This window comes from Neophocaena asiaeorientalis, unplaced genomic scaffold (genome assembly GCF_003031525.2).
Source record: "Neophocaena asiaeorientalis asiaeorientalis breed wild unplaced genomic scaffold, Neophocaena_asiaeorientalis_V1.1 scaffold230, whole genome shotgun sequence".
NCBI lineage: Eukaryota > Metazoa > Chordata > Mammalia > Artiodactyla > Phocoenidae > Neophocaena > Neophocaena asiaeorientalis.
Window position 1 is genome coordinate 96,566 of NW_020175186.1, and position 27,433 is coordinate 123,998.

The 27,433-nt window shown below is 48.2% G+C and overlaps 1 protein-coding gene across 1 annotated transcript in view; it reads right to left on the reverse strand.

Moving 5' to 3' along the window:
• Window positions 1-20,764, reverse strand: part of IRAK2 (interleukin 1 receptor associated kinase 2) — a 73,610-nt gene extending 52,846 nt beyond the window's left edge. The window contains exons 1-2 of the mRNA XM_024764726.1: window positions 20,613-20,764; window positions 8,459-8,641 (exon numbers count right to left, since the gene is read on the reverse strand). Coding sequence (XP_024620494.1) covers window positions 8,459-8,641; window positions 20,613-20,706 — 277 coding nt within the window. The 5' untranslated portion in view covers window positions 20,707-20,764. The remainder of the gene's footprint in view (window positions 1-8,458; window positions 8,642-20,612) is intronic.
• Window positions 20,765-27,433: the final 6,669 nt, after the last annotated feature.

Consider the following 27,433-nt stretch of genomic DNA (forward strand, 5'->3'; position numbering starts at 1 on the left):
CCCACGCTTTTTTGTCCCCTAGTGGTAGGAAAGGGGCGGATGTTGGGAAAACTTCCAGGAGAACACACACGAGCCCTGTCTGACCCTTGCAACAGCTCAGCCTCTTTGGGAGAGAAAGGGTGTGTTCTCTTCCATTTCACTTTAGGCAGCAGACAGAAATTCCTCACGCAGTGAAAGTCCAGCTCCAGGAAGGAAATGACTTTGGCTGAGCTGCCAAACCAAAAGTTAGAAACTGTGAAAGTTGCACAACCAAGAAGAGACTGCGTGAAAACTGGGAAACTTGAAAGAAACTCCCAGGAAGATGGTAGCAGCAGATGGGAAGATGAAACCTTGGTCACCTCCCTTGGAGTCCCTTCAGGTTCCAGAAGCTTCTTGCTTTCCTACTCAGTTGACACCTGGAACCTCACAGGCCCCTGTTCCCCACTGTGGCCAGAGCAATGGGGGTACTCCCAGGTAGAAGCCCTCGAAAACCTTCCCTACACTCCTGATGACAGTAGACCTGACCACACCCAAGCATTGCTCCTTCCCACCACCGGGCCTTTGCATGTGCTGTTCCCACGCCTGTGTGGTCGGCCCGCCAGTCCTTTGAATGGAGGCTCAAGTTTCAGCTCCTTGGGGAAGCTTCCCCAGATGAGATCAAACCTTCCCCTCTCCCACCCTCCTACCTACCTACCCACCTGACCTACACTTCTCCTTTGAGCACTCCTGCTGTGCTTGGGTACACGTCTCTATGACATCATCCTGTTCATGCCCGTCTCCCACACTAAACTGTAAGCTCCTTGAGGTCGGAGCCCTTGTCTGTATTTCCACTGCTGCGTCCCTGGCACCTAGCACACAGCAGGCACTTGATAATATGTCTCAGTTCACTACTGACTCTCTTGTCCAGATTTTGTGTATGTAACTCTCTATGGGGAGGAACGAGGGAGAGTGTCACCTCACAAATCAGGCACACCTGGTTTCGAGCCTCCATGCTCAGAGTTAGAGCCATCGGACCCCCGCCATCGGCAGGCTCAGGTCCCCTGCCTGCCGCGGTGGCGTTTAATCAGGTCCCCTGCCTGCCGCAGTGGCCGTGATGACAGCTGACCTGCCTCTGGCTGGAAGCCACAGCTCTGATACATCGGCCTCTGCCTTGATTCCGGCTCCTGAGACCCCGCAGATGCCAGCACCTTGACCCTGGAGCCTGGCTCACAGCCCTCTCCCTAAATAAGCCTGGTGGTCGGGAAAAGTCCCCCTCAGGAGTAGGACTCGCACGTTTTAAGCCCCAGGGTGATGGCTGGCCCTAGCCTCCAGGGTCAGAATCTCCTGACACTGAATGCTGACCTGGCCATGCAAATGCTGCCCCTGGTCCCCCAGACTCTCTATAATGAGGCTCCCCTGGGATGCCCAGCAATTGCACCATGGCCACCATTGTACCAGAGCAGTGATTCCCACAGTGTACTGGTTCCATGGGAATATTAATAAGTATCAAATGAAAAGGGGGCTCTGTGGCCAAATGTAAATGGAAAACACTGACCTAAGTAGATTTATTTGCTATAGAACTTATCAGAGCCTTAAAACGTTGGGTGTGCATTGTGACTCTCCAAAGTTAGGGGGCACTGATAAAGCATACAGATCTCCCAAGGTTAGTGATTCATGAAGCCTCTAGTCGCACGCGTAACTTGCTGGAGCACACATCTGGGGCATGTGATTGGGGAAATGCTACTCTGCACCATGACTCGCCCTACGGACGTCCTATGCACACAGTACTTTCCCCATCACAAAAAGACATTTTTTCAATCAGGACACAAGGGCGGCATTCCTCTTCCTGTCCTGACCCAGAGACTGGGGCTTCATCCAAGACCCAGCTCTTCCCTGTGGGCTCAGAAGAGCCTGGAGATGTGAAGACATCCATGGAAGACCACTTTATGACTGATCTTTGCCAGAAGTCGGGAGGTGAAAGTGGCGAGGGGAGGGTAAGAAAGGGCAAGTAAACGATGCTTCACCTTACAAAGTGAAGCATCAAGAGGCACTACCTAGAGCTAATGGAAAAATAATTATATATGTAATGATATTCATTAAAAGTTAGAAAAACGACCTACAGACCCACAGAGGAGCTAAAGGGGGAGAGGAGGTATGTACAGCCAAATCCTGGTCTAGGAAGTTAACGGATAATATATAAATTGATATATACGAAAAGAACAGGAGAAACACATTATTTAGAGATGGTACAAATGTGGTGGAGAATAGCCATTCCCCTTGTCTTCCTATATTCTAGAAGTTTTAGCTAGACATATGGCTGCTAAAAACCACATTTTTTAGCTACTGCCAGACTCCCTTTGCAGCTAATTGTGGTCATGTGACTAGGTTCTAGCTAATAGAACTTTGTGAAGTCATAAAGCGTATCTTCCAGATTGTACCCTTAGAAGGAAAGAAAATCCCCTCCCCTTCCTGCTGCCCGGAATGTGGAAAAGAGAGGAACAGCCGGAGCGAGTATCTCAAACCACAAGGTGGAAGCCACATGCGCAGGGCAGCAGAATAAGGTAGAAAAAACGCCTGAATCCCTGACACTGTGGATCCACCCTATCAGCTTTGGGTTGCCGACACACACACTGCTAGTGGAAAGAAACCCTCTTTTAGTTTAACCTGTTGTTGTTTTGGCCTTTCTTACCGGAGCTAAATCAATATAATAATGCTCCAGGTGGCAAGGACCCAGATATTGCAGACTGGAAAGCTGATTACTGTTCTTACACCAAAGCAAAACCGTCACCCGTGACCCTCGGAAGGCAGGCCACGTGCTAAGAGCACCCATAACTCTAAGGGGAGAAGCTGAAAATGCTCTGAATGTTGGTACATGTTGCTTCTCTTTTAGGGACCTCCAACAGAGGCAGAAGAACTCCACTGGAGCCAGACCATGTTCAAGCAGAGATGAAAAGGAAGGCTCTTGGCCTGTGGTAGACAATCCAAGTTGACCAAGAACCCCCCTGTCAGGGGCCCTGAAGGGTCAGCCCCAGCAGGAGGTGATACCATGGCCCCAACCATTCTAATCCCCACTCCACCTTTCTCAGTCCACTGATGAACTGCAGGAGGGGCTCTCTGCCAGACACAGAGCCCAGAAACAAGAGTCAAGATAAGAGTGCTTCCGTCCCATCTAAGCTATTGTTTCAGGCGGCCTCGAGGGAGGCTCCAGGCGTGCACCTTCAGTTAGGAGGAGAGGGGGGCAGGCCGAGCACACAGGCCACCAAGTGAAAGAACAAACCTTTCAGGGTTAAGAATTAAGCTACCTAGGCTAGATCATCAGCTGTGGTTATCACACAGAGAACTGATGAGAAGCCAAGAGACCAGACGCTTCTAGCATTTTGAGAGACCTGTACCGCCAAAGAAGCCACAGTCCTGGTGTGACAAAAGCCGGCCATTATTTGACGCCACAGCTCCTCCCAGGTGCCCAAACCCCTCCCCCAGCAGGAAGTGGGCTGTGAAAGCCGTGTAGCCCCCCCATAAGGGCAGCCTCTCCAGTTCCCACTTCCACTGAGACCACAGGCATGCTCCCCCAATGCCTACCCCACCCTGCAAGACAGAGCCAGAAGTCAGAGAACCAGGTGCTGGATCAGCGGTTCTTAGACTTTTATCCGCACCTGAATATCCTGGAGGGAGACTCAGGACCCCACCCCTGGAGTTTCTGAATCGGCAGCTGAGGTCAGGCCTGAGAACCTGCATTTCTAACAAGTTCCCAGGGGATGCTGATGCTTAGAAGTCCAGGGAACACACTTTGAGGATTACTGGTCAACTGAGAAGAACAAGGGGCTGCCAGATGGACCAAACAAAGGACTCACTCCCCTTGCCAGAAGACACTCCCCTGGGGAAAGGGTGTGCATGTCTTGCTTGTGGGAGGAAGGGTGCATATGGATATTTGGGTGGCCCAAAGCAGAGGGCTGTAGGAAGACAGCGCTGTCCCTCCAGTATGTATCCCCCCCTCTGCTAGAGTAACAGACACTTTAGTTGTGCACACAGGCTCCCAGCTACAGACTACATTTCCCAGCCTCCCCTGCAACTAGGCGTGATCATGTGACCAGTCCTGGCCAACGGCCTGGGAAGGGAGGTTATGTTGCAGCTTCCAGGGGACCGTGCCCTTCTTGTAGGCTGGAAGGCACGTGTGGAGGCACAGAGTAGCCATCTCAGGTATGAGCTGGCAGCCAGCTGTCCCAGACAACAGAGCAATGAAAATGAAAGAAACTGGTCCTTGACACTTGGCAGCTGCCCTATGAGCCCTGGGCAGCTTGGACTGTCACAGGAGAGAGAAATAAACGTCTGTCTCATTTAAGTCACTACAGCCTACCCTTAGTAACAGCAATGAACCTGGGATGCCAATACACGAAACCACCAAGAAACAGCTAGAAGAGTAAAATGGTTGACACTGGCAAGCAGATGTGCCAGAAGAAGGAATGGTAAGCCTTCTGCACTAATTTATTCTAATTCTTATAACATTTAGTGTTTGACAATTGAACAATAATGGTCTTGGCAATTAAGGCTGAGAAGATACCAAGGAACAGAGACCCACACACCTAGCTCTCTATACAATGGCACTAGCAGCCCCAGAGGACACGATTTCAAGAGACTGGACACACATGTGGCCCCCTGGGAACCCCACACTCCACCTTTCGGTTCACATACAACCTATGGAAGGCCTCTGCTAAATGCAAATATATTACCTGGAGTCGTAAGTCTCTGAGGACAACACTTTGTCTCTGGAACTTTTGGTATCTGGTTTTCAAGCTCTGTTTTATTCAAACTTATTCTTAAAGCTCTCTAAGAAGTGGTGGGCAGAAGTCAGGTTCTCGAACTGCTGCGGGCAACTGAGTAAGTTCCTAAACAATCTGCAGCAAGTAAATGCAAACTAAGGTTTAACTAATGTTACAATCGGGGAAGGGAAAACGGACCGGCTGGAATAACAGAAACGTAATACGCTCCACACATGCCCTCTGTATTCACTTCCAAAAAGTGACCAAGATTTATGGCACTTTTTCTCCCTAATGAAAAACAACAACAAAAAAAAAACCCAAGATACAGAAAGGGGAAGTGTCTTGCCTGAGGACTGAAGGCAAGAGTGACAACACAACCGAACTCCCAAAACAAAAGTGGATGCGGAGACAGGCTTGAACCTCTCTTCCTCAGGCAATTTTAATCAGCAAGGCTAAGCAGCAGAGAAAAGAGGATTGGGGAACACAGGTGGACTCTCACAGCCCTGAGAGGTTAGAGGAGGTTGGAACCGGAAAGCAGGGAACTGAGTAAAGTTCTAAGAAGAAAGGATGACAGACACATGTCACTGTTTCCTGGAAGCCCGAACACCGAGTGCCGTGAAGTTCCTGTGAGAAAAGCCAAGAAGGAGGGCTCTGATCCAAACGCGCCTGGGTGTGACCGGACCTGTGCCCTTGGGGGAGGCTCTGAGCCGTTCCTGACCTCCGTGTCCTCAGGGGGAGAAGGGGCTCCTTAGATCGCCCACCTCTAGGGGCTGCTGGGAGGAGCCACGCTCAGCGCCTGGTGCCTCAAAAGTGCCCAGTCAGTGTCAGCTTCAAACAGAGTGTCACGCTGCAATGAGTATGTTTCTCTGAATCTGGCACTATGTTGTATGCTGACCTCAAATCGTTAAGAATATATTCGAGATTAGTCAACAGCCAGGTTCTGACGTCAGTGGCAAGCTGGTGTGTCCAGTGAGAGGCCTGTGTCTCAATCCCCAGTACGTCTCTGCCCACAGGCCTCGGGACACCCCTGCAGCATCCCAGTGCCCTGCAGAGACAAAACCGGCATCTCCCTCCCCAAAGTGGCCTGAGCAGGAGGCCTGGTCCCTCCATTCTGACTGTACCTGATCCAGTGGCTTTCCCACTCCCCCTCTGCAGCAGCCCCTCTCCACACCTACCTCTCTCCCTCTCTCCCTCTCTCCCTCTCTCTCTCTCTTTGTCTCTCTCTCTCTGGCATCCTTGGGTGGGCATGAATTTCCTCACCTCTTTTTGAACCCATGAAGAATTTATCACTGGACTTCCCTGGTGGCGCAGTGGTTAAGAATCCACCTGCCAATGCAGGGGACACGGGTTCGAGCCCTGGTCTGGGAAGATCCCACATGTCACGTAGCAACTAAGCCTGTGCGCCACAACTACTGAGCCTGCGCTCTAGAGCCCACGCACCACAACTACTGAGCCCCTGCACCACAACTACTGAAACCCACGCGCCTAGAACCTGTGCTCCGCAACAAGAGAAGCCACTGCAACGAGAAGCCCACACACCACAACGAAGAGTAGCCCCCGCTCACCACAACCAGAGAAAGCCTGCGCGCAGCAACGAAGACCCAACGCAGCCAAAAATAAAATAAATTAAAAATAAATTTTAAAAAAAAGTTTATCACTAATTCTCTCAAAACATGAAAAGTATGTGAAGGCACATCTACTCAATAATCAGTTCTACCACGTGCCAGGTTCTGGGGATGCAGACAAGCCAGACAGGGGTCTGCAAGCAGCTACACAGGGTAGGCATTGGTCGCACCAACCAACCAATGTGGCATGGGTCTGAGCAGGTCTCCACCTGTAAGGCCACCCTGGTGTCTCCTGACTTATCTCTGAGGGTGGAGGTCTCTAAGCCCCCACTCCTCCTCCTGGAAGCCCTCCCTGATTCAGTCAGGCAGGTGCTGAACTGAGGTCTGTTGGTTCAGCCAGGTTATTCCCAGCTCAGGAATCCCAGCCAGGACAGCTCCAGGGCCCACAGGGTCTTCCATAGGCCTCTGGGGCTCTGAATGCCCTGCTCTCTACCTCCCACACCAGCTCTATGCTAGTTCCTGCAACACCCCAGGCCTTTGCACAAGGGCCTTTGTCCCCTCTCCCCTGGGCTTTCTTACTCCAGCTCTTCATGTGGCTGTCTTCTTTCCATTCCTCCAACTTCACCTCCTCAGACTGGCCTTCCGTGACAACCGTGTTCTAGAAGGCTCCCCTACCTTGTCACTCCATCCCATTATTTTTATTTGTTTTCCTGTCTACTGACTGTCTCCTCATGACTATGCTCTCCACGACGGCAGAGGACCTATCGCTTTGCCCACCTGTATTCCAGGACCTCGGACAGCACCAGGCACTGGCCAGGGGCTCAGTGAGTACCTGTGAGAAGTCTGGCTCACTGTCCCACACTGAAGGGGTCTCTTTGGGGACATGGCGAGGGAGGCCCGGGTGGAGATAATCAGACCCCTCATCCCCCTGCCTCTGCTGAGCACTGGCTGAACACCAGGCCCTTGACGTGTTCTATTTCTTCAATTTCACAGACACCCTGCAAGGTAGGGAGGTATTATTTATTACCTGCTAAATACATTCCCACCATGGTTGTATTCTCCTGCAGGAGGACAATTTGGTAATACTGGTATTGATATCAATCAAAACTTAAAATACACAAACCTTCAACCCAGCCATTCCAATATTGGAAAGTCATCCCACGTGAGATTCACATGTGTGCAAACGGGGTGCACATCCCAACACTGTACACAAGAGGCAACTGCTAGAAGCAACCTGAACGCCTATCAATAAATCATGGTACATCTGTCAAAGGAATCCAATGTGGCTGCTGAAAGAATGTCTCAATATGAAACGATCTGCAAGATCGACTGCTAGGTGAAAATAAAGGGGACCGCCGAGTGCATGGTGTTCTCTTACTATCTGTATAAAAAAGTGTTGTAGACACATACATACATTTGCCTAGAAAATCTCTAGGAAGGTAGATAAGAAATTGTGACTACTGGTTACTTCTTGGGAGGCCAAATTGGGAAACAGGATGAGGACGTAAATAATTTTTACTGTAGACTTTCTTAAATTTTTATGCTACAGCTATTTTTAAATTTCTATTTATTTATTTTTGGAACAGAGAACAAAAATTAAAAAGGTGCAAAAAGACTGACAATAAAGTCTCTCTCCAACACCTGGTTCCCTGGCCACCCGATTCCTCTCCCCAGGGGTGACCACCGTTACTAATTTCTTAGTTGGATGGTAAACTCTTTCATTCAAATTTTTTTTAAGATTAAGAAAGGTTTTCTGGGGCTTCCCTGGTGGCGCAGTGGTCGAGAGTCCGCCTGACGACGCAGGGGACACGGGTTCGTGCCCCGGTCCGGGAAGATCCCACGTGCCGCGGGGCGGCTGGGCCCGGGAGCCATGGCCGCTGAGCCTGCGCGTCCGGAGCCTGTGCTCCGCAACGGGAGAGGCCACAGCGGGGAGAGGCCCGCGTACCGCAAAAAAACACGCCCCCTGCAAAATAAAGGTTTTCTAATTTTATTTATTTTTCCATTTTGGCCATGCCGAGCAGCATGCGGGATCTTAGTTCCCCAACCAGGGATCAAACCCACGCCCCCTGCAGTGCAAGCGTGGAGTCTTAACCACTGGACCGCCAGGGAAGCTCCAAGAAAGATTTTAAGGTGAGAGGGCACAGCTCACACTGGCTGCTAGGGGCCTTGGTGACTCACAGTTGAGGATGATCTGGGCGGCGCGGTAGAGCTCTAGATGGCACAGGAGGTCCAGCAGCTGCTGGACGGTGGCCTGCCGCATGCTCCACCACCACAGCAGCTCGCGCGTGATGCTCACGCCCTGCGCCCGCTCCATAGACTTGATCTTCCGCAGCTGGGTCAGGTCTGTGATCACATAGGAGGCTGGAAGGCAAGCAAAAAGGGATACTTAGAGCCAGAAGGGCAGCCCCTCCACCAGAGGGTCACCATGCTGGCCCAGCTCTGTCCACCACAAAGCCGCCTGGCCCCATCCTACCTGAAACTCCACCAGGAGCTGGGGTCCACAGGCAGCCCAAGTCATTCAGTCCCGCGGGGACCAGCACACTCACACTTTAATGTAAATGTCAACTCGGTTGCCACACAAGACTTAGGAGAAAGACCAGTGGACGAGAGGGCCAGGGGCCCTGAGGTTTAGCTGCTTATTTGCTATGTGCAAGTCACTTCCCCAGTGGGATGGGAGGCTCGGTTTCCTCAACTGTAATAGAGAACTTGCCCTCCAAACAGAAGCCCCGTGTAGGCAGAGAGTTTTCTCTGTTCCGTTCACTGTTAAATCCTCAGAAGAGAGAAGAGTGCCTGGCACAGAGTGGGGGCAGGGCCAGGACCAAAGTGAGGCAGGGGAGGCACCCAAGGCGCAAATCTGAAGGAGGTGCTCATTCTCAGGGCTGGCCCTGCACCTGCAGCAGCAGCCAGAGAGTAGGGCCTCCTATAATTTTGCCTTGGGGGGCTTCCCTGGTGGCGCAGTGGTTGAGAGTCCGCCTGCCGATGCAGGGGACGCAGGTTCGTGCCCCGGTCCGGGAAGATCCCGCTGGGCCCGTGAGCCATGGCCGCTGAGCCTGCGCGTCCAGAGCCTGTGCTCCGCGACGGGAGAGGCCACAACAGTGAGAGGCCAGCGTACCGCAAAAAAAAAAAAAAAAATTTTGCCTTGGGCATCTCATTCTCCTCATCTCTAAGTCCCAGCCCTGGCAGGGGGAACTCAATGAATGAATGAATGAGTGAATGAATGAATCCACAGCCCACCATCCTCACAGAACTGCTATTAGGAGCAAGAGAGCTACGGATCTAAAAGCACTTGGCCAAGTCTGAAGCACTGTGCAATTTGCAGGGGGCTACTGTCCACGATACTAAAACTAACGCATCCCTTCTTTTCATTTTCTATTATTAAATGGTTGCTCATTAAAGAAAACTTGGAAAAACGCAGGGGAAAGAAGCGAATAAATTACACAGCATCCCACGAGGGTACTTTCCCTTCCGAAAGTCTCCCCACCACACGCACAGGGGTGCTTCTGGATCCAGTTAGTGCCAGGCTGTATGTAAGACTGTGCATCCAGGCCTTATTTACTAACATTATACCATAAGCATTTTCCAAGTTGGTACAAGCTCTTCATACATGGAATTTTTGAACTGTCACATAGTATTCTGCTGAGTTTCCTGAAGTGAGGGAGGCATTTTTTATTCCCCTAAACTAGGACTGAAATAATCGGACTTCAGTTCCAGGATTTCAGAAATCGTGGAGCAGGTATCTACGTGAACATCAAGTCATACATTCATTCAACAAAATATTATTGAGCTCCAGGCCTCTGAGAAGCTCTAGAGATACAGGGGTGAGTCAACCAGAAGCCCACGGAGCTTTTCTGTTTGAAAAATACAAACATAAGTGAACTGAGTGGGGAAGAGGAAGACAAGAGACCACGCCTATGTAATGAAGGGGCTCGAAGGCCAGGCTACAGTTTGAACCTGATCCTAAGAGCCACGGACACCAGGACACCATGGAAGACCTCAGAGCCAGGGAGGGACGCGATCATATTGTACAGTCCCTGTCCCTCTGGAGGAATGGGGAAGGTTGTGACAGCCTCCCACAGAGAGAAAGCCTCTGGGAGAAGTGCCCTGTTAGGGATGGGAAGTTCTTGAGTTGTAACTTTAGTCACTGGAAACCCCAGGCCAGATTCCTGGTCCATAGGAAGTGATGTCAGCAGGGTCAGGGGCTGCCTCCAGCAGCAGAGAGAAAAGAGTAGAGGGAAGAGGAAGGAACACCTTCCCCCCAGCCCTCCCTGCACACGAGCTCTGTTCGTGGGCTCACCTCCCACGCTCCGAGGCAGCGCGATGTCATGGGAAGAACAGAAGCCCAGGGCCGCCCCTGGGGCTCCACTGCGGCAGCAGAAGCCAAGCCCAGCCCTCACGTCTGTGGGCTGTACTTTCCTCACAGGCAATGCAGGAGGAAGAGGAATTAAACCCAGAGGTGCCTTGCAATGTGGACGTTGTAGCTCCATGAAAGTGGCATCTCTTATGGTGTTGACCTGTCAGCATTTAACATGACCCTTAAAACAGGGTCAAGACAAGATAGAGATCTCAGGGGGATGAGTCACTGCCGAGCGCCCTGCTGAGTCCATGGCTCTTTGCCCAACACACACCAGTAATACCTGGTCGTTACAGAACATTTGGAAAATGGGAGAAAATCAAAGCCCCCGTGATCATCCCACTTGGAAGACCCCAAGAAAAGCACTGTTTATACTCTTGCTTCTAATCTTCCAGGCTTTTCTATTAGATATAAAAATACATGCTTATGCCAGCAGGATGGTACAGTGGTGGGTTCAGGGCCCAGACTCTGGATTCTGAGGCCTGGGTTCAAATCTTCTCTCTGCTACTTACTTCCCACGTGCTTGGGGAAGGCCCTTCACTTCTCGCTGTGCCTCAGTTTCCTCATTTGCAAATGAGGAAAACAACAGCACCTGCCTCAGAGGTTGCTGTGAGGATTAGATTAGTTACATGTATAGAATAATATGTATGTGATATAAATGTTCACTGCAATTGTTAAGCCATCTACGCTCTATGAAAAGCTGCTTTTATCCCCAATGGTTAACACTACGTGGTGATCATCCCTCCTAGTCTGACTTCCTGAATCTTGCAGGACACAGTAGACAACCTTGCCCATCTTCAAAGCCCTCTGGAGCAGAGACGGCACAGCTTCCTGAAGTGATCCGCCCTCGCCCTCGGGTGAGACGCCCTTTGTCCGGACTAACAAGACTCTTTCCTGGTTGAGGGAAGGGGAAAGCGTCTTGTCCCTTAAGCCTCTCAGCAACTCATCCCCATTTTACAGATGAGGAGACTAAAGGCTCAGAGAGAGGCAGTCACTCGCCTGAAGCACATAGCTGGGCAGGGACAAAGCAGGCCTGTGCACAAAGGCTGGCACGTGCATGAGACAGCAAGATGGAGAGCCGTCCAACAGAGGAAGCCCTGCCCCAGGATCCCTGGGAATACACCTGGGGTGAGTGAAGCTGTGAGAAGCCTGGTTTCCCCCAAGGGCAAAAATGAACACAGCCACAATCACAGGGAAATGAGCAGGAGGGAGCCACATTATCTGCCAAAATTGTCAAATCCAAAGAGCGTGCGTATTTGTGGCTGTGTGCTTTTCTGAATCACTTTATGGATCTTTCCACCTCCGCTCCCCGGTATCACAATCAGCCCCAAGGGATGATCTCTTCTAAAATGATCCACATTATCTGTAATAGTCAAAGACTAGAATGTCATTTTAAAAAAAAGAATAAATTGTGGAATATGCAGTAGGATTTTTCAACCTAAAAAAAAAAAAAGACTCGCAGAAACCGAGACTCTTTAGGACTGGAAGGACAATCACAGTCGCTTACTGTGCTGAACAGAAAACCATGGAATGCTGTGACTTGCCAAGGAGCTGCTACCTGGGGGTCACGGCTAGCTCCCAGCCCAGTGACCTCTGACCCAGCACAGAGACCTGGCCAAGCATGGGCTCCAAGCCATCCCGTGTCCCCACCGTTCCCACATCCTTCAGCCCATCATTCATTCCAGTGGCACTGAGTGTCTGCCCACTGGCCGGGCACTGCCTCAGACACTGGGAATACAGAAGCAAACTAGATGCGTGATGTCCCTGCCCTCATGGCACCGACATTCTACAGGGAGAGACAGACATAAACCAATAAGGAACAAGGTCAAAGCATGTTAAGAGGAATGAAGAAAATAAAACATGTTGATAAGAAAAAGAGGAAAGGGGGACAGGGTCAGCCTCTCAAACAAGGTGACATATGAACTGAGAAATGAAAGACTATAGCCCCCCAAAGACATCAGTGTCCTAAACCCCGAAACCTGTGAATATGGTACCTTACGTGACAAAAGGGACTTTGCAGATGGCATTAAGTTAAGGATTTTGAGATGAGATTACCCTGGATTATCTGACTGAGCCCATGGGTCCTTATCAGAGGAAGTCAGGAGTGTCCGATTCAGAGAAGATCATGACAGAAGCAGAGGTCAGAGGAAGAGATTTGAAGATGCTACCCCGTTGTCTTTGAAAGTGGAGAAGGGGCCACAGGCCAAGGGATGCAGGCAGCCTCTAGAAGCCAGTGAAGGCAGGGAAATGGATTCTCCCCTAGAGCCTCCAGAAGGACAGCTGCCCTGCCAACACCTTGATTTTAGGACTTCTGACCTCCAGAACTGTAACACAATAATGGCTGTTTTTAAACTATTAAATTTCTGGTAATTTGTTACAGCAGCAAGAGGAAACTAACAGAGACTAGAAAGCTAGCCACGTGGAGGACAGGACGAAGAATGTCCCAGACAGAGGAAACAGCAAGTACAAAGGCCCTGAGTCTGGACCAAGGAGGCCAGTGTGGCTGGAGCAGGGTAGGCATGAGAGGGTGTTGGAAGAGAGGAGGTCAAAAGTCAATGGCGCTCAGACTGTGCCAGACCCGGCAGGCCTGGTGAGGGATTTGGATTATAACCTAAATCACAATGGGCAGCTCCTGAGGACTTTGAGCAATTCTGGTGTCTCCAAGCCCTAAGGAGTCAGAGGTATTCTCCTCAGAGGATGTACAAATGCACATGAAAAGACGGCCAACATCATTGGTCATTACATAAATGCTAATCAAAACCAGAGCAAGAGGCACTTCCCTGGTGGTCCAGTGGTAAAGAATCTGCCTTCCAATGCAGGGGACACAGGTTTGATCCCTGGTTGGGGAACTAAGATCCCACATGCCGCGCGGCAGCTAAGCCCGCGTGACACAACTACTGAGCCCACACGCCCTGCAGCCTGTGCGCCACGACTGGAGAGAGAAAACCTGCACACCACAACTAGAGAGAAGCCCGAGTGCCACAGCAAAGAGCCCGCACGCCACAATAAAAAGATCCCGCGTGCCTCAACAAAGAACCTGTGTGCCTGCATCTAAGATCCGACGCAACCAAAATAAATAAATAAATAAACACAGCGAGAAACCACTTCTCACCTGCTCAGACGGCTACAAACTCAGAAAGACAGACAATAACAAGTGTTGGGGGGAGGGGACGTGGAGAAATTCGGACCCTCACACATTGCTGGTGGGAATGTAAAATGGTACTCGCACTTCCAAAAACAGTCTGACACTTCCTCAAAATGTTAAACGCAGAGTTACCCTATGACTCAGTAATTCCCCTCCTAGGCATCTACGCAAGGGAAATGAAAATGTAAAGGCACACAAAGACGTACACAAATGTACACAGGAGCATTATTCATAATACCCAAAAAGTGGAAAGAACCCAAATGCCCATCAAATGACAGAAGAATAAATAAAATGCAGTACGTCCATACGATGGAATGTTATTCAGGAATAAATAAAAAGAAATTGGGACTTTCCTGGTGGTCCAGTGGGAAAGAATCCACCTTGCAATGCAGGGGACGCAGGTTCGATCCCTGGTCAGGGAATTAAGATTCCCACCTGCCTTGGGGCAACTAAGCCAGTGCACCACAACTACTGAGCCCACGTGCCTCAACTAGAGAGCCTGCTTGCCGCAAAACTACACAGCCCACGCGCCCTGGAGCCTGCGCGCCACAACTAGAGAAGAGAAAACCCCGCACACCACAGCTAGAGAGAAGCCCACGTGCCGCAACGAAAGATCCCACGTGCCACAACTGAGACCCGACACAGCCAAGAAATAAAATAAATAATAAATAAAGCTTAAAAAAAAAAGAAATTAAGCACTGATACTTGCTATGACATGGATTAACCTTGGAAACATGCTAAATAAGTCAGTCACAAAGGACTACATATTGTATGATTTATTCCATTTATATGAAATGTCCAGAATAGGCAATGCCTAAAGCTGGGGGTAAATGGGAGATGTGTGTGAGAGTGCTGAGGGAGACTGCTGAGGGGTACAGGGCTTCTTTCTGGGGTAATGAAAATGTTCTAAGATTGATTTGGCGACGGATGCACAACTCTGCATATCCTAGATGCCACTGAATTGTACACTTTAAATGGGTGAATTGCGTGGTAGGTGAATTATACCTTAATCAAGCTGTTTTTTAAAAAAAGTCATACACAGAGAACAGACTAGTGCTTGCCAAGGGGGAGGGGGTGTGGGGGAGGGATGGATTGGGAGTTTGGGATTAGCAGATTCGAACTAATATCTATAGTGACAGAATGGATAAACAACAAGGTCCTACTGTATAGCACAGGGAACTATATTCAATAGTTCCTGTGATAAACCATAATGGAAAAGAATTTTTAAAAAGAATGTGTGTGTGTATATATATATATATATATATAACTGAATCATTTTGCTGTACAGCAGAAATTGATACAACATTGTAAATGTAATAGTCAAAGACTAGAATGTCATTTTAAAAAAAAGAAAAAATTGTGGAAAATGCAGTAGGATTTTTCAACCTAAAAAAAAAAAAAGACTCGCAGAAACCGAGACTCTTTAGGACTGGAAGGACAATCACAGTCGCTTACTGTGCTGAACAGAAAACCATGGAATGCTGTGACTTGCCAAGGAACTGCTACCTGGGGGTCACGGCTGGCTCCCAGCCCAGTGACCTCTGACCCAGCACAGAGACCTGGCCAAGCATGGGCTCCAAGCCATCCCGTGTCCCCACCGTTCCCACATCCTTCAGCCCATCATTCATTCCAGTGGCACTGAGTGTCTGCCCACTGGCCGGGCACTGCCTCAGACACTGGGAATACAGAAGCAAACTAGATGCGTGATGTCCCTGCCCTCATGGCACCGACATTCTACAGGGAGAGACAGACATAAACCAATAAGGAACAAGGTCAAAGCATGTTAAGAGGAATGAAGAAAATAAAACATGTTGATAAGAAAAAGAGGAAAGGGGGACAGGGTCAGCCTCTCAAACAAGGTGACATATGAACTGAGAAATGAAAGACTATAGCCCCCCAAAGACATCAGTGTCCTAAACCCCGAAACCTGTGAATATGGTACCTTACGTGACAAAAAGGACTTTGCAGATGGCATTAAGTTAAGGATTTTGAGATGAGATTACCCTGGATTATCTGACTGAGCCCATGGGTCCTTATCAGAGGAAGTCAGGAGTGTCCGATTCAGAGAAGATCATGACAGAAGCAGAGGTCAGAGGAAGAGATTTGAAGATGCTACCCCGTTGTCTTTGAAAGTGGAGAAGGGGCCACAGGCCAAGGGATGCAGGCAGCCTCTAGAAGCCAGTGAAGGCAGGGAAATGGATTCTCCCCTAGAGCCTCCAGAAGGACAGCTGCCCTGCCAACACCTTGATTTTAGGACTTCTGACCTCCAGAACTGTAACACAATAATGGCTGTTTTTAAACTATTAAATTTCTGGTAATTTGTTACAGCAGCAAGAGGAAACTAACAGAGACTAGAAAGCTAGCCACGTGGAGGACAGGACGAAGAATGTCCCAGACAGAGGAAACAGCAAGTACAAAGGCCCTGAGTCTGGACCAAGGAGGCCAGTGTGGCTGGAGCAGGGTAGGCATGAGAGGGTGTTGGAAGAGAGGAGGTCAAAAGTCAATGGCGCTCAGACTGTGCCAGACCCGGCAGGCCTGGTGAGGGATTTGGATTATAACCTAAATCACAATGGGCAGCTCCTGAGGACTTTGAGCAATTCTGGTGTCTCCAAGCCCTAAGGAGTCAGAGGTATTCTCCTCAGAGGATGTACAAATGCACATGAAAAGACGGCCAACATCATTGGTCATTACATAAATGCTAATCAAAACCAGAGCAAGAGGCACTTCCCTGGTGGTCCAGTGGTAAAGAATCTGCCTTCCAATGCAGGGGACACAGGTTTGATCCCTGGTTGGGGAACTAAGATCCCACATGCCGCGCGGCAGCTAAGCCCGCGTGACACAACTACTGAGCCCACACGCCCTGCAGCCTGTGCGCCACGACTGGAGAGAGAAAACCTGCACACCACAACTAGAGAGAAGCCCGAGTGCCACAGCAAAGAGCCCGCACGCCACAATAAAAAGATCCCGCGTGCCTCAACAAAGAACCTGTGTGCCTGCATCTAAGATCCGACGCAACCAAAATAAATAAATAAATAAACACAGCGAGAAACCACTTCTCACCTGCTCAGACGGCTACAAACTCAGAAAGACAGACAATAACAAGTGTTGGGGGGAGGGGACGTGGAGAAATTCGGACCCTCACACATTGCTGGTGGGAATGTAAAATGGTACTCGCACTTCCAAAAACAGTCTGACACTTCCTCAAAATGTTAAACGCAGAGTTACCCTATGACTCAGTAATTCCCCTCCTAGGCATCTACGCAAGGGAAATGAAAATGTAAAGGCACACAAAGACGTACACAAATGTACACAGGAGCATTATTCATAATACCCAAAAAGTGGAAAGAACCCAAATGCCCATCAAATGACAGAAGAATAAATAAAATGCAGTACGTCCATACGATGGAATGTTATTCAGGAATAAATAAAAAGAAATTGGGACTTTCCTGGTGGTCCAGTGGGAAAGAATCCACCTTGCAATGCAGGGGACACAGGTTCGATCCCTGGTCAGGGAATTAAGATTCCCACCTGCCTTGGGGCAACTAAGCCAGTGCACCACAACTACTGAGCCCACGTGCCTCAACTAGAGAGCCTGCTTGCCGCAAAACTACACAGCCCACGCGCCCTGGAGCCTGCGCGCCACAACTAGAGAAGAGAAAACCCCGCACACCACAGCTAGAGAGAAGCCCACGTGCCGCAACGAAAGATCCCACGTGCCACAACTGAGACCCGACACAGCCAAGAAATAAAATAAATAATAAATAAAGCTTAAAAAAAAAAGAAATTAAGCACTGATACTTGCTATGACATGGATTAACCTTGGAAACATGCTAAATAAGTCAGTCACAAAGGACTACATATTGTATGATTTATTCCATTTATATGAAATGTCCAGAATAGGCAATGCCTAAAGCTGGGGGTAAATGGGAGATGTGTGTGAGAGTGCTGAGGGAGACTGCTGAGGGGTACAGGGCTTCTTTCTGGGGTAATGAAAATGTTCTAAGATTGATTTGGCGACGGATGCACAACTCTGCATATCCTAGATGCCACTGAATTGTACACTTTAAATGGGTGAATTGCGTGGTAGGTGAATTATACCTTAATCAAGCTGTTTTTTAAAAAAAGTCATACACAGAGAACAGACTAGTGCTTGCCAAGGGGGAGGGGGTGTGGGGGAGGGATGGATTGGGAGTTTGGGATTAGCAGATTCGAACTAATATCTATAGTGACAGAATGGATAAACAACAAGGTCCTACTGTATAGCACAGGGAACTATATTCAATAGTTCCTGTGATAAACCATAATGGAAAAGAATTTTTAAAAAGAATGTGTGTGTGTATATATATATATATATATAACTGAATCATTTTGCTGTACAGCAGAAATTGATACAACATTGTAAATCAACTATACTTTAATTTTTAAAACTTTAGTAAAATAAAAAGAAAGCCATAGGTGTGCCTGCTAAAATAGCAACAATATCCTAGAAACAGAAGTTGCTGTGGCCTTCACAATTGAGGCCAACATGGAAAACACTAGAGAGAGTCTCTTCCACAAAGTGTTTGCCCACTGCTCAGGAAACAGTCGAAGTAGTTAAATCACAGATCATCTGAGCAAAGAGACACAGTGCAGTCTAGAAAATCAGATGGTGACAGACATTCTCAGAGGTGCCCTGACTTGTTACCAGGGACAGCCTCTGTGGGGAGGCTGAGGGGCAGGGAGGGGAAAGATATTTACTTTCCCCTCTGTCCCAGGGGCGTGATTTACACCATTTAACCTAGTACATCTGTTATTTTTTTCCACAAAAAAGTTAATAAAAATACACACTGAAAGTAAAAGCCTAAATCCATGTTGCTAAAGAATATTGCTTAGCAAGAAAAAATAATTGTGATATAGTTTAAATGAAAAAAGCAGGCTAGTAGAGTGTACAAAATGATACGATTTTTGGAAAACGTATATACATAAATAAGTATGGTTAGTAAAAAAGACTAGAAGGCATAAGACACCCAGCACCCTGCTGGCAAATAGTCAGAAGCCAATACATGTTAGCGGCTGCTGTTGTTATTATTACTATTGGCAACCAAATGGTAAGAATGGTATCCCTTATGGGGATATATATACACATATAGCTGACTCACTTTCTTGTACAGCAGAAACTAACACAACATTGTAAAGCATTTATACTCCAATAAAGATGTGGGAAAAAAAAGAATGGTATCCTTGGGCTTCCCTGGTGGCACAGTGGTTAAGAATCTGCCTACCAATGCAAGGGACACAGGTTCGGAGCCCTGGCCCGGGAAGATCCTACATGCCACTTAGTAACTAAGCCCGTGCACCACAACTACTGAGCCTGAGCTCTAGAGCCCGCAAACCACAACTACTGAGCCCACGTCCCACAACTACGGATGTCCGTGCACCTACAGCCCACGCTCCACAACGAGAAGCCTCCGCAATGAGAAGCCCACGCACCGCAACGAAGAGTAGCCCCCGCTCACTGCAACTAGAGAAAGACCACACGCAGCAACAAAGACCCAACATAGCCAAAAATAAATTCATTAATTAATTTTAAAAAAATACTCCCTCCAAATTAAAAAAAAAAATGGTATCCCTGAGTGGTGGAGTTTGAGCTACTCTTTATTTCCCGCAGTATTTTGCAATAAGAGTGTATTATTTTTGTGACTGGTTTAAAACAGGATTTCTGAACCTCAGCACTACTGACACTTTAGGCTGGATAGTTCTTTGTGGAGGGGGCAGTTCTGTGCATTGCAGGACGTTTAGCAGCATCCCTGGCCTCTACTCACTACATCCCCCAAGTTACGACAACCAAAAATGTCTCCAGACATTGGCAAATGTTCCCTAAGGGGGCAACATCACCCCTGGTTGAGAACTACTAGGGTAAAATATACATTATTTCCTCAAACTGGATGGATAAAAACATACATGTTCTTTTTATTATTATTCTTTCCACTGTACATAAATATTATATTCTCCTTGTATGAATGGTATATATCATAATCTCAATTTTAAAGAAAATATAGATATTACTTTAAAAATAAAGTGGCACCAGTCACATTGACTTAAAACATGAACCTGAGAATAATTGTTAAGACTTCCTTAATACTTACAAGAACCTCTGACACATAGGTGTCAAGTGCTTTTTATACAATTTTCATTCCTCATAACCACCTCCAGTTTACAGATGAAGAAGCTGAGACTCAGGTTAAGCAACTTGCCCAAAGTCACCAGCTGGATGTGGTGGAGCCTGGAAGGCGCCTGAGGACCACACGCGCAGCCTCCCCCAGGATGCCAAGCCCTCAGCCAATCACCAGGCACAAACAATATACACCAAGAAGTTACGATGTCCTGGCGGGGCCAGCCGCCGGGGTTCAGAGCCCAGTTCGCCACTTAGCAACGCCATACCCTGGCCCCCGAAAGTAACTCTACCTTTAAAGCCGTTTCGTCGTCTGTAAGATGGGGTAAGAGAAATAGGCACTTTACAGGCTGTCGTGGGAATTAAATGAGATAATCGGTGTCAGGTGCTTACATCAGGGCCGGGCACACAGTAAGCACTAGTCACTGCTGAGAGCGATCATTTTCGGCTTTACTGTAAACAGCGAAGTCGAGCCAGTCGTTACTTAGCGACAGACTGAGTAACAGCAGAAATCCTCCGAGATCACCTAACACGTTCCAAATGACCACAGAGAGGGGGCAGCGCCTGCCCGAGGGCACACAGTGAGGCCCGGGTCCAGAATGGCAGCACAGAGAGCACCTAAAATCAGGACCCGCGTAAACAGGCGGGGAGGGGGGTTAGCGGGGTCGCAGGGGTGCCCACTCACCGAACTGCATCCAGTCCCACTCGCTCAGCGCGTCCATGTTGCGGCACAGGTCGTCCAACACCCAGGCGGGCAGCTGGTAGATGTAGCAGGACATGGCCGGGCTCCGAGGGCCAGCGGGCCAGCAGCGCTGACAACTGAGTCCTACGCGGCAGGACTCTGCTTCTTTACCGGCTGGCTGGTGGGTCCACCCAGCGCAAGCCGCCGGGGAAGTGGGCGGGGCTGGGCTTGGGCTCTACTGCCCCCCAGCGGTCACCGGGGTCGCGACGCCTCCCGGCCGGCTGGACCAGCGGCTGCGAAACCAAGACGGTCAGAGCCGCCAGGAGGGGAAACAGGCCCAGAGGAGCAAGGGAACACGGGCAAGTCCACACGGGAATTCAGCGGCAGTCCCAAGAGACCTTCTGACTCCACCTCCAGGTCTTTTGGCCCTCTGCCACATACGATTCCTTCAAGAGCTAGTCTATTAATTACCTGCTATATGTGGGACAATGTTCGAGGTGCTGGAGATGCGTAAGTGGAGAAAACTTACCTAAGTCCATGTTTTCATGGGACTTACAATCTAGGCGGGGATGGGAGTGGGGGAGGAAACTAGCAACAAATAATAACAGCATTGAATAGGTAAGTTACATGAAATGCTAAAAGGTCAAAATGCTGTGGCAGGGGGTGGGGGAAGGAAAGAAAAAGAGGAATGAGGTGTTCAGAGCAAGCAGGGGGAGGACTGTATTCAATAGGGTAGTCAGGATAGACTGATTTTTTAAATAAATTTTATTTATTTATTTGGCTGCATTGGGTTTTCGTTGCTGCACGCAGGCTTTCTCTAGCTGCTACGAGCAGGGGCTACTGTTCATTGCAGTGCATGGGCTTCTCACTGGGGTGGCTTCTCTTGGTGCAGAGCACGGGCTCTAGGCCAGCGGGCTCAGTAGTTGTAGCTCACGGGCTTAGTTGCTCCACAGCATGTGGGATCTTCCCGGACCGGGGCTCGAATCCATGTCCCCTGCATTGGCGGGCGAATTCTTAACCACTGAGCCACCAGGGAAGTCCCTAGACTCTGATTTTAAGGGCTAATATTTATTGAGCAGCCACTATGTGCCAGGGACTGTTCTAGGTGCTGGGGTTCCCTCTGAAGAAAAAAAGGACAAAATCCCTGCCCTGGAGGAAGACACACAATAAGCAGTAAAAATGCTAAATAAGTAAATAATTTAGCACTGTAGAAGGTGATAGGTAATGTTAGGGAATAAAAATAGATTATAGTAAAAGAGAGTAGGAGTAGCTAATTGCATTATTCATTGTCTTAGAAGGTGATAAATATTATTGGGGCAAAGCAGACTATGGTAAGAGGAACTGGGGGGCAAAGTGAATTATTGAATAGGGTAGAAGGAGAACATAATCACTAGTATTTATTAAGCATTTATGACGGGCAAACTTCACCAAGGTTGTTTTACTTACTCCTCACAATGACCTTATGTGTTACCCCCACTCTACAGATGAGGAAACTGAGGTACAGAGAAGTCAAATAACTTGCCTAAAATCATACAGGTACAAAGTGGCAGAGCTGGGATTTGAACCCAATCCGTCTGACCACTAGCTACAAGCTGCCTCGTTATTGCAATAACTACCATTTATCTATACCTACAATGTGCTTTGCATAAATCATTTTATGTAACTCTCATAAGCCTATGCTTTTACACAGAAGTAAATGGGTTCCAAGAAGTTAGGCAGTATCATCTAAGGCACATAAGCAACTAGAGCACCACTTTGCAGCTGCAAACATCAGCTATGGAAAGAAGAAGGAAACTAAAAGGAAAGTGAGCAGCCCTGAGAACAAGCCCCAGCTCTGCTACCAACAGGTTTTGCGACCCTGGACAACTCATGTCACTTCTCGAGCCTCGCTTTCCACATCCTTAAAGTGGGACTAATCATTCCTCCTGCTTAGAGCTATGAGTGAAGGAATTGGATTAAATCAGTTTACACAATTATAAACACATTAGTTTATAAACAATCGCTCATATATTGATTAAATCAATTTAGACAGGTCTTCCTTGCACAGAGAATGCGATCCAAAAATGGTAGTTGCCACTGATAATATTGAAAAGGTGCCCACAGGCCTTGGGGTCCTATCGGGATTTGGGTCCTAGTTCAGTCACTGTCTCTGGTTCTTCATCCTTGAGCCAGTTTGCAGTTTTTTCTTTTGTAAATTGGGTATCCTGCTCCACCCACTTTGAAGGATTTCTGTGAAGTTTAAACAGACCCCAAAATGCTCGGGGTAAACTGTAAAGTGCTGAGCCCCATAAGGAATCACTATTATGTGAGTGTACCTCCTTGGTGTTTGACATGGGGTGCATTCCAGCGCTCCAAGACTGCTTTTCAGGGGAAGTCTCGTGTTGCAGCAGTGGTTGAAGGAGGAATTTGAGGTAGAAGAGCTCCAGGAATGGTCTGACAGAGGCTGAGTGGAAAAAGCACCTTCCTCCCAGGTGCAAGGGGCAAAGGAGGATAAGGGTCCTTCTTTTTCTCTCCTCTATTTGCAGAGTCCCGGCCTGCTTTCCCCTCTGCTGCAAGCACAGAGCCACTGTCCCTTGTAGTGCTTTTACCCTAGGGCCAGGGGGCCTCTTCCCCTTGGTGAGGCTTTATAATCACAGCAGGTTCGCAACAGCCTTGGCCCGTCCAGGAGACAGGTAGGCCGGGCAGCCCCTCTCTCTCTGCTGCCTCCTCCGGCCCCTGGTTGCAGTGTTCCTTCTTGCCCAGCTCCAGGGCTTGCGACCTGAGTCCTAGGATTCTTTCCTGCAAAGACGATTGAGTAGTTCTGGGCCTAACTAAGCAGGCCATCTTAGGCACATGTCTTTGTCCCCATTCTTTAGAATATGTTCTTCAAAGTAAGGTCCTTGCTATCACTAATTAACAGAGTTGCCACTCACCTATCAAGTACCAGGCATTTAACACATATTATCTGGGATCCCCACAACGACCCTACAGGGTAGGTTTATCATTCCCATTCTACAGATGGGGAAACTGAGGCTCAAGTCAATTGTAACTTGTCCAAGCCAAACTGGCCAAGTGACAAGATTCAACCCAAGTCTGATTCCAAAGGGAGGGCTCTTTGTGCCCTATTATATCACCTCACCCTGAAAAATTTCCTGTGATCCTGCACACATGTCTTCTCCTAATTCGCTTTTCTGTGACCAACAGCCTCCACACCAGGATCAGTTAGAAAGTTATTGAGGCCGAATGTAATTAGTGATATAGTGTGCCATTTTGACCTGTTCATGATTAATTCCCTTGAAGTTACAATCAGAGGTTTGCAATCCCTGCTACACCTTAGAATCAATCATCTGGGAGCTTTAAAAAGACTCTACAGGCCCAGCCCTACCTCCATCCAGAGATCCAGGGGCGATTGTTCTGCGCTGGGACTCAGGCACTAGCATTTCAAAAAGCTTCTCAGGTAGTTCTACTTATGTGCCAGCAGAGTTGAGGACCCATGTGACATCAGGAAGATGGGCATGAAGGAAGGCTGATGAAAAGGAAATAACCACAGTAAGGCTCTTCTGTGTACTTTGCACATATTTTTTCTTTTCTAATAAAAATAACTTTATTGGTTTTTCTGATAGTACATGATCACTGTCTGAAAAAAGGAGTGAATTAAGAAAAAACCCAGGGACTTCCCTGGCGGTCCAGTGGTTGGGACTTGGCCTTCCAAAGCAGGGGCTGCAGGTTCGATCCCTGGTCAGGGAGCTGAGATCCCAAATGCCTCGTGGCCAAAGAAACAAGACATAGAGCAGAGGCAGCATTGTGGCAAATTCAGTAGAGACTCGGAGGATGGTCCACATCAAAAAGAGAAAAAACCCAGTCCTAGCCTTTCTTCCTCCTGTAGAGGGGGAACGCCAGTTCCCCCTTCTGTGTTTCTCCTTACCTTTGTAACCGAGCAGGACCCTGTGGGGCCTTCCCAGAACAGACACCCCGCACCCCTGCCACCCCCAGCATCCTCTGCCTGTCTTTTGTCTGTAGAAAACCTTTAGCCCCCTAGGCCTTCCTCGAGTTCCAAAGAGTGAATTTAATCAGCAATGTGAGAAAATGCAGAAAGAAAGGGGAACAGTCAAGCATGACAAAACAATAACAGTTTAGCCATTAAACAAAGTTGAGGACTTTTAGCTCCTCCTCAAGGGCTATAGGTAATATTCTGAGCCAAATTCTTTGAACGGTTTTGCAGATACTAAAACCCCCACCAGGTGGAAGAAGTTAACCTTATACTGCCCACAAGCACGTAGACCCCAGACCAGTTGGGACCAGAAGGTTGATGTTGTTGACTCCCAATTATCTCATCCCCAACCAGTCAGAAGAGTGTCCACTAGCTGACCACACATCCCACAACACCCCCTCCCTCACACTGTCTTTAAAAACCTTTTCCCAAAAGCCTTCGAGGAGTTCAGGGTTTTTGAGCACTAGCCACCTGGACTCCTTGCTTGGCGCCCTGCAGTAAACGCTGCACTCCCCTTCACCACAACCGGGCGTCAGTAGATTGGCTTTACTGCACGGGGCAAGCAGACCCAAGTTTCGTTCGCTGACACTATTACACACAACACGTCACTTCTGACACTTCTGGTCACCAAATGGAGGAGAGGGGGTAGTTTCCCCACAACAAGCAATTCTCTGTGACACCAGCTGGGTGTCTTACAATTAAACTTAATTCTAACACTATCTACCTGGAGATAAGTGTCAGATCCCACAGGTTAAGGGCTCAGTTCTGCAAGACTGCCCCCAACCCCCCTTCAGATGCCAGTCCCAAGTAGTAGGTCCCCAAGTTACCTATAACTTCCGTCCAACTTGGATACAAATCAGAGGTTCCCAGGACCCCTCAAGTTCAATTAAGTTGCTAAAGTGGCTCACAGAACTCATGGAAACACACTTACCAGTTTATTAAAGGATATGATAAAGGATACAGATGAACACCCAGATGAAGAGAAATATAGGGTGAGAACTTCGAGTGTCCTGGGCACAGGAGCTTTGGTCCCAGTGGAGTTGGGGTGCATCACCCTCCCAGTGTGGGTGTGTTTGTCCCCCTGGAAGATCTCTGAACCCCCTACTTTGGGAGTTTATGGAGGCTCTGTCAAGTAGGCATGATCAATTATGAACCTCATTTTCAGCCCCTCTCCCCTCTCTGGAGAAGGCTGGGGGGGGCTGAAAATTCCAAGCTTCTAATGATGGCTTGGCTTTTCTGGTGACCAGACCCCATCCCAGAGTCATCCAGGAGCCCACCAGAGTCCTCTCGTTAGAACAAAAGGTGCCCCTAGTGATCTTATCACTTAGGAAATTACAAGGGTTTTAGGGGCTCTGTGCCAGGAATTGGGGCAGAGACATATCTATATCTATATCTATATCCATATCTATGTCTATGTCTATATATCTATATCTATTCCATTATCTCAATTATCTCAGAGAGAGAGACACAGAGAAAGAGAATGAACACCTTCCCATAATTTCATCCTGGATGGGCCACCATTATTAATACTTTGCTGTATATACTTTCACATATTTTTAGACCTCTATAAAATTAATTTTTAATATAAAAAATTTTAAAACAATTAATTTTCTGTAAATGTTTTTCAATTAATAACAGTTTTTCATGTCCTTAAATAAGCATCTACCTTTTCCTTTTTAATAGTTTATTTAGGAGCACCATACTTTATTTGGCCAACTTCCTATTAATGTACATTTATTTCCAGTATTGGGGTCTGTTCCAGAGGGGTCTGCTTTCTCATCTACAGGAAGGGTAGGGAAGTCCTAAAGTCTATCAAGGAAAACCATAAACCAATAGTTGGAAAACTGCTACCCCGAGGACACACCAGGCCCCCCTCCAAATTCCCCCCACTCTCTGCAGTTGCTACAGGACAGGGTAATCCAGAACTGCTAGAATAACCCTCCCCTTTAGTTCCCACCTGACGCTTCTGAGCACTGGATAACTGCAGCATGAGTTCTCAATATTCCCACATTGGACCGGGGTATCTGATCACCCTCCTCCAGGTGAAGAATGTCATCTCATGTCCTCCCTAGCAAACTGCTGCTAGGCTATCCTTTGCCCAATTAACTCTCCTTCAATTTATCTGAGGATAAAATGGTTCGCTATGATTTCCTCTGGGTTTTTCAGAAGGATTTGCAGGGCCAGCCCAGTCCTCAAGAACTCAACTTCTCCCAACTGGAACAAAACAATCTTCTGTGTTTTCTACCTGAATACGGAGAGAGCGTATTGCTATTTAGTGTAAGTTAAGCCAACTCGTACTCTCCTGAGGTTTCATGTTCCAAACTCTGAAACTAGTTTTGTGGGTTTCTCTCTCATTTACCTATCCAGTACCCCTTTTGGTTATCACCACAAGTATATTTCATTCTTCTGTGATCTGCCAATGGATTACTGGGTATGTGTGGTGATGGGGGAAAGTCCCCAGGAAAAAGTTCTGTTGGGGCAGGGAGCTTAGGTGTGCTGACAGAATGGGGAAACGTTGAAAGGGTATCAGGCAGCTCAGTGACTAGCATAGAGTAGGGCTGAGGTGCCAAGAACGGGATACAGAAACCTAGCATGAAAGTATCTGAAAAGTTCACTGGTGTTCCTATTTCAAGAACGCAAAACACTAGTATCTATTTCACGGCCTTAGTGAGCTGAGTACCCTGTTGTTTTTATCACATTCTCAATATAAGTCCTGGTGAGATATTAAACACTTGTTTTTTAATAGACTATTTTCTAGAGCAGTTTTATGTTCACAGCATAATTGAGAGGAAGGTACAGGATTTCCTATATACCTCCTGCCCCCACCCCCACCCCCACACACACACCCCCACAC